At 37.3% G+C, this 8343-nt stretch overlaps 1 protein-coding gene across 3 annotated transcripts in view; it reads left to right on the top strand.

Moving 5' to 3' along the window:
• ZNF283 (zinc finger protein 283) overlaps positions 1–2560 on the top strand; it is an 8713-nt gene extending 6153 nt beyond the window's left edge. For all 3 annotated transcript variants that reach the window (XM_017885903.1, XM_017885901.1, XM_017885902.1), the window contains exon 2: positions 604–2560. In XM_017885903.1, the coding sequence (XP_017741392.1) occupies positions 681–2303 (1623 nt within the window). In that variant the 5' untranslated portion in view covers positions 604–680 and the 3' untranslated portion in view covers positions 2304–2560. The remainder of the gene's footprint in view (positions 1–603) is intronic.
• Positions 2561–8343: the final 5783 nt, after the last annotated feature.

Here is an 8343-nt window from a genome sequence, read left to right as displayed (position 1 = left end):
AAAAAAAAAAAAAATCTTTGCACTTTGAATAATTTTTTTTCCATGGGTATTTTTGTAACATCATACACCAAATCCACCTGTTTCTACAAATAAAGTTGTATGGAACATAGTCTTACTCATTTGTTTATATGTTTACATATTGTTCATGGCTGCCTCGATAAAATGACAGAGTTGTGACCATTGAGTTGTTAAGACAAAAGAGTTGTTAGACAAAACAAAATCAGCCAAAGCTCATTATGATAAGAATTTGATTCCCATTAAGATACATACCTAGCAGGGGACACTGGATGACCACAGCTGGGCACATAAGGGCTTGACTGATGGAAGCTGACATTTGGTTTGAGGCAACATCAGCATGGGAAAATGAGGGACTTGTTGAAGTGAACTTTGTGGAATCCTCCAGAAAACTATAAAATCAGAACATTAAGATCACAAGAGCTGCAAAATCAAGGCTAAGTTTGTTATTTAATAGGGGAGTGCCTTGATACTCAGGAGTGAGTTCAGTAAAGTCACCTAATTTGTCTTTTATTTCTACAGTAGTTTTTTTTTCTTTTTTTTCCTAGTGAAGGAAATAAAATATGTGGTTTTCTTGTTTTCTTTCAGATTTGGAGTCAACAACATATGAGACCACAAAATATTTTCAGAAAAGGATATTTTGAAATAAATTTTCCCAATGGGAGATGAAGGAAAAAAGTAAAACCCTTGGCCTTGAGGCATCCATCTTCAGAAATAATTGGAAGTGCAAAAGCATATTCGAGGGACTAAAAGGATATCAAGAGGGATACTTCAGTCAAATGATAATCAGCTATGAAAAAATACCCTCTTACAGAAAAAGTAAATCTCTTACTCCACATCAACGCATTCATCATACAGAGAAACCCTATGTTTATAAGGAATGTGTGAAGGCTTGCAGTCATGGCTCAAAACTTGTTCAACACAAGAGAACTCATACAGCTGAAAAACACTTTGAATGTAAAGAATGTGGGAAGAATTATTTAAGTGCCTATCAACTCAATGTGCATCAGAGATTTCATACTGGTGAGAAACCCTATGAATGTAAGGAATGTGGGAAGACCTTTAGTTGGGGATCAAGTCTTGTTAAACATGAGAGAATCCATACTGGTGAGAAACCCTATGAATGTAAAGAATGTGGGAAGGCCTTTAGTCGTGGCTATCACCTTACTCAACATCAGAAAATTCATATTGGTGTGAAATCTTATAAATGTAAGGAATGTGGGAAGGCCTTTTTTTGGGGCTCAAGCCTCGCTAAACATGAGATAATTCATACAGGGGAGAAACCTTATAAATGTAAAGAATGTGGGAAGGCCTTCAGTCGTGGCTATCAACTTACTCAGCATCAGAAAATCCATACTGGTAAGAAACCTTATGAATGTAAAATATGTGGAAAGGCTTTTTGTTGGGGCTATCAACTTACTCGACATCAGATATTTCATACTGGTGAGAAACCCTATGAATGTAAGGAATGTGGGAAGGCTTTTAATTGCGGATCAAGTCTTATTCAACATGCAAGAATTCATACTGGTGAGAAACCTTATGAATGTAAAGAATGTGGAAAGGCCTTTAGTCGTGGCTATCACCTTTCTCAACATCAGAAAATTCATACTGGTGAGAAACCTTTTGAATGTAAGGAATGTGGGAAGGCCTTTAGTTGGGGTTCAAGCCTTGTTAAACATGAGAGAGTTCATACTGGTGAGAAATCCCATGAATGTAAAGAATGTGGAAAGACCTTTTGTAGTGGGTATCAACTTACTCGACATCAGGTATTTCATACTGGTGAGAAACCCTATGAATGTAAGGAATGTGGGAAGGCTTTTAATTGTGGATCAAGTCTTGTTCAACATGAGAGAATCCATACAGGGGAGAAACCTTATGAATGTAAAGAATGTGGGAAGGCTTTTAGTCGTGGCTATCACCTTACTCAACATCAGAAAATTCATACCGGCGAGAAACCTTTTAAATGTAAGGAATGTGGGAAGGCCTTCAGTTGGGGTTCAAGCCTAATTAAGCATGAGAGAGTGCATACTAATGAGAAGTCTTATGGATGTAAAGACTGTGGGAAGGCCTTTGGTAGTGGCTATCAACTTAGTGTTCATCAGAGATTTCATACTGGTGAGAAGCTTTATCAATGTAAGGAATTCGAGAAGACCTTTACTCATGGCTCAAAACTTGTTCATGAGAGAACTTGTAGTAATGATAAACCCTACAAATATAAAGAATGTGGGGAAGCCTTTCTGTGGACAACTTACTCAAATGAGAAAATTGATACCGATGAAACCTTATGATTGAAAGTTGTAACAGAACATTTTGTGTGTGTGTACAGACAACTCATCATAATAAGAACTCTTACTCTTAAGAAACCTTGTGAATGTAAGGGATGTGCAAAAGCCATTCATTTCTGTTTATGGACAATTATCTTGCTATCTAGCAATTCATACTAGTGAGAAATATTTTGAATATAACTAATATGAAAAGGCCTTTAGACTTCTGTACAGTCTTATTGGATATCAATTTATACTGATGTAAAATCATTTAAATGTAAGGAATGTGTGAAGATCTTTATTCATGACACAAAGTCTGATTAACATCAGATAATTGGTATTTGTTAAAAAGAGTTTAAATGGAAGGAATGTGGGAAGGACCTAAACTTAATTCAGTTCTTGCTGCACATCAGAGAATTCATACTGCTGTGGAATCCTATGCACATAAGGAATTTGGGAAGGCTTATAGACATAGTAAATATCCTAGAGTACATCAGAGAATTCATCCAAATGAGAAATCATTTGAATTAGAATTATAAGAAGGCCTTTAGACAGATGCTATTCAAATTATTATCCAGAGACTGGTGCAGTCATAAAATTGTCATCTGTCAATCATGAGATAAATGTGGAAAGTCAGTAAATATTTGGAACTTTTATAGCATTTTGACATTTCCATAACATTCTTATTCTATTTTACAAAATTATCAGTCCATAAATGATTGAGAATTGAAAACAAAGTTTGTTCTCTTCCAGAAATAATTTTAGAGACAAGACTCACATTTTTCAAGACATGAGACAAGTCACATTATAATTTAATTTAAATAAGAAATTCTTCGCTTGCACCTCTCTGATTAGAATAGCAGAAGTCATACTATAGCAAGATTTGGCAAATGAGGGAATCAAAATTTTCTAATGCCTGTAACAGCATAAGATAATTTATACCAGATACGTTAAATGTACAGAAGCCTTCTAACACTATTCAATCTTTGTTAAACTTCAGTAAATTCATCCTAGAGAATAACTCTGTTAATGTAACAAATGTAGGAAAACCTTTATCCATGGCATATACTATACTGTCATCACCATTTCACCTCCATACTACCTGTAGGATGGTGAGCAAAATGCTTATCTCCTCTGGATATGATGTTTAAAATGCTGATGGTAACTAATAATGCTGTTACAGAGATTAGATGGATTTAGTATGCATTGTATCCTTGGAAGAGTATCTGGTATGTAGCCTATGCTCAAAACATATTAGCTATTGTTCATATTGTCTTTATTATTAGTATTACTACTGGTGAATTCTTAGGAGAAGCACAACCATCTGGAGGAACGAATTCAGAAAAGCTTCCTATAACCACTCATCCATTTGAATTTCAGATAGTTCATTCTGGATAAGATCTAGTACAGTATAAAGAATTTGAGGGGATTTTAATTTAGAGTTTATCCCTTAAGCTGAGCTAAAAATTGAGACTTGAAAAAAACCCAGCCTTTTGAAGAGTTTAGGAAAGCTGTTTTATAGAATGTCACACATTAGTTTCTTTCCTCATGGTGAAATTTGATGTTGGCCTCTTCTTCACATTTCTCATAACATGAAGTTGGAAATAGAGGCTTAAGCATTTTTTACCAGAACACTTCATAGATGGTGATGTGTACTTCATCTTGCAATACATCAGAAGCAGATAGGATCCATTTCCCCCACTAGCACCAGTGCCAAGTTTGATCACTTACGATAACTACTAGAGTTGTCCGTTGTAAAGATCTATTATATACCTAATAGGATTGGTCAACCTTAATCAATGATCTTTGGAAATGTGTGATCATATGGTATGTATTTTACTTTTTTTTTTTTTTCTGAGACAGGATCTCTCTCTCTGTGGCCAAGGCTGGAGTGCGGTGATGTGATTTTGGCTCACTGCAACCTCCACCTCTTGGGTTCAAGTGATTCTTGTGCCTCAGCTTCCCAAGTAACTGGGTCCGCAGGTGTGCACCTGTGTGCTAATTGTATTTTTAGTAGAGATGGGGTTTTGCCATGTTGGTCCAGGCTGATCTTGAACTCCTGGTCTTAAGCAGTCCACCTGCCTCAGCCTCCCAAAGTGTTGGGATTACGGGCGTGAGACACTGTGCCTGGCTGTATTTTACTATTTGGAAATCACAGTGCATCTTAAAATTGATGGCTTCTTGTAACCACTTTCAACCAGGTGGCTGTCATGATTTAGTGCTAGCATCAAGGCAGGTTAGTTACGATGAAATACAGTGTGTGTTTATATACTCACACAGTTAGAAATCGACCCTTTTAAAAATTATGTCTTTTTAAAAATAATGTTAGTTCCATCAGAACTAATGCATTGATAACTAAATGTCTGTGGTTCATTGTCGTAAGTCTACACCTGACCTCTCTATTTTGTGCACATAGGGAATTTGTAATATCACTGTTCAATCAGTCATTCACCCTCTAGTGATCATTATTCTACATGATTGCACTTTTTCAAAGGCATAAAAAGCCAACAATTGCACTTTTAATAATCAAGTGTAACACAAAGCAGAGTACTTTGGGAGTTTTAACAGGATATATTATTGGTAATTGGCTATTATGCCACTCCCTCTGGGTACCACATTTGCCTGTTAACCAAGAAATGTAGACATGGTGCCTTATCCCAACATTTCTGAAATTATATCTCAAGGAATCACCAGTGCTTACTAGTCTTGAAAATGAAGGAGGATTTTATAGTTAAAGAAACTAAAGAAGCTTATAAAGTAGAATCTATTAAATCCCCTCTTAAGGAACAAGCAAAAGCACTTCACCAGCTTATCAAAAGACTAAAGAGAAGAGGAAAAAAAAGACTATTCCAGTGAAGAAAACGGTTGAACTTTGTTTAAACTGGTGTGTGGCAAACTTCATTGTTGAAATACTGATTCCCATGACTATTATCTTTGTAGGTGGGTGAAATTGCATTGGGAAATGCTGCTATAACCAAAAGATAATTTCACTCACCACGTCTGGTTGTTAGCTGTGATGGAATGGTGGCATCATGCTCTCAGTTACAAGTGAAAATCTTTGTTGTAGCTAAGTAGGGGTGCCTCCTGAGTTTAATTAAATGCCATTTCACTATCTCTTTCTACACTTGTATGGTATTTAATTTGTTAATGTGATGATTTATTCTGACAGATTCACTGACCTTTTCCCCATTCCTGGATATTCCAGTTAGTCACAGTATCCTTCTGATGCATTGCTTGATTTCATTTTGCCATTTTATTTAGTATTTTTGCATCTCATGAGTGACATTATATAGTAGTTTTCTTTGTTATTATATTTTTGTTTGTTTTGGTATTGCAATAACCTGTTCTTTAATATTGTATGATCCTGTTAGGTTATTTTGTTTGATCCTTGACTACTTTTCTAGTTCCATCTGTTGCATTTTTTTTTTTTTTTTGTCTTTTAATTCCTACTTCAGGCATAACAGATTTATTGAGTGTTCAGCACAGTTCCTTTAAGGAACGTTCATAGCCATGTAGTACTAGCCAAGATCCATATAAAAGAAGCATCCCAACATGGCCCCTTGTTGAAAATCTTTAATTATGTGTTCCTAAGTAGAATGTGTTGGGAAGTCAGAACTTCCTTATAGGGCTGTTATGTTCATACTTGTACATGTCTTTTGGAGCACACGTGTACACGTTTCTTTCTGTATACACGGGGAGTGGAATTGCTGGGGTGTGGTCATGGATACATATCTGTTCAACTTTTTAGTAAGTTTAAGTTCTTCTGAACAGTTTGCCAAACAAATGAACTGACTTATACTCTCACCAGCAGTATATCAATGTTCTGCTTTCTCCACATCTTTGATAATACTTGACATCATCAGTTTAAAGAATATTTTCATTACTCTTATAGGTAATAGAGTGGCATTTGATTGTTGATAATTGTGGCTTAATTTTCCATTTTCTGATTGTTGCCTATTTGTATATTCTTGCAATTTTTCTCTGCTCCTTGCTCCGGGCATTGGATACCTTCGATGTGTCTGTTTCTTACAGAGCCTCTGTTCAGTTTGGAGGACAACAATTAACACCTAGGCCATGACACATGACATTCTCTCTCTCTGTCTCTGTGTATGTGTGTGTGTTTATTCCCCACCTGATAGTGAGCTGGTTTTGATGGCTGTGATGGAATCAGCTTTATCTCTGCATCTCCAGTTCCCAGTATGAACCATAACCCTTAGTTGTTTGATTCAGTTAGGATACACTTCGTAGAAATTAAAATACCACACTGGGGCCGGGCGCGGTGGCTCACGCCTGTAATCCCAGCACTTTGGGAGGCTGAGGCAGGCAGATCACGAGGTCAGGAGATCGAGACCATCCTGGGGAACACGGCAAAACCCCGTCTCTACTAAAAATACAAAAAAAAAAAAAAAAAAAAAAATTAGCTGGGCGTGGTGACGTATGCCTTTAGACGCAGCTACTCGGGAGGCTGAGGCAGGAGAATGGCATGAACCCGGGAGGCAGAGCTCGCAGTGAGCTGAGATAGTGCCCTGCACACCAGCCTGGTGACACAGTGAGACTCCGTCTCAAGAAAAAAAAAAAAAAAAAAAAAAAAACCACACTGGCTAGAACAATGAGGAAGTATATTGAATGATATAACATGCTTTCAGAGGGACAGTGGGTTCCAGATATTTTTGATTCATCAGCAAAATTAAGTTTTCAGAGGCTCAGTTTCTCTTCCATTTCTCACTCTGCATTCCCCACTGTTGGCTGGCACCATGATGGCTGGCAGGCTTCCTGATATTACAAACAGACATGACAACATCCACAGAAAATAATAAGGGAGGGCATCTCCTGTGACAGAAGCAAGGAAACATTTCCCATTAGCCAGCAGCGTACATCTGCTTTTAGTTGCTCAAATGGGTTATATGTAATTCCTGAAATAATCATTGGTATTACTTTAAATTAACCATAGACTCTCAAAGGTTTTATTTAAATAAAAAATCAGACTCTTAAGTTTCATTAGCTTTTTATATATATGTGAGACATAACAAGTGATCCTTCATTTTAAAAGTAAAATTACAAATATGTATAAATTTCATAAGATAATTTAAATTAAATGTATATATTAAGACCACCAAACATAATTCCAGCTTTTTAGAGATTAATGTTAATTTTTTTTTTTTTTTTTTTGAGACAGAGTGTCGCTCTTTTTGCCCAGGCTGGAGTGCAATGTCGCGATCTCAGCTCACCGCAACCTCCGCCTCCCAGGTTCAAGCGATTCTCCTGCCTCAGCCTCCCTAGTAGCTGGGATTACAAGCATGTGCCACCACGCCTGGCTAATTTTGTAGTTTTAGTAGAGACAGGGTTTCTCCATGTTGGTCAGGCTGGTCTCGAACTCCCGACCTCAGGTGATCCGCTCGCCTCGGCCTCCCAAAGTACTGGGATTACAGGCATGAGCCACCGCGCCCGGACTTAATGTTAATTTTTAAAAGCAGAAATCCTGAAATATAAAGTCTATATTGTTAGAACATTTACTAGGAATTTTTCATGATATAGAATATCATCTGATTGTTTGTAGATGTAGGGGACAGGGAAAATATTTTTGGTCTAACCTTGTTAAGTATTTTTTCTTCCAGACTCAGAGGAGTCTATGCTTAATTTCTGGAATTCTGTTAGTTAACCTGAAGACTGAGAAGGCCAAGATTTACAATGTGGAAATGAAACCAAGTTGTAATTGGAATTTGGGTGTGAAGGGGGCCAGCCCCTCCACAGCCTGTGGGTGTTTCTTGTCAGGTGGGATGAGACACTGAGAAAAGAAATAAGACACAGAGACAAAATATAGAGAAAGAACAGTGGGCCCAGGGGACCCGTGCTCAGCATACGGGAGGACCCACGCGCTGGCTCTGGTCTCTGAGTTCCCTCAGTATTTATTGATTACTATCTCTACCATCTCGGAGAGGGGGATGTGGCAGGACGATAGGGTAATAGTGAGGAGAGGGTCAGCAGGAAAACATGTGAACAAAGGTGTCTGTGTCATAAATAAGTTTAAGGAAAGGTGCTGTGCCTTTTTTTTTTTTTTTTTTTT

This window comes from Rhinopithecus bieti, unplaced genomic scaffold (genome assembly GCF_001698545.2).
Source record: "Rhinopithecus bieti isolate Rb0 unplaced genomic scaffold, ASM169854v2 scaffold_15643, whole genome shotgun sequence".
Lineage (NCBI taxonomy): Eukaryota > Metazoa > Chordata > Mammalia > Primates > Cercopithecidae > Rhinopithecus > Rhinopithecus bieti.
This window is presented reverse-complemented; position numbering and strand designations above follow the sequence as displayed.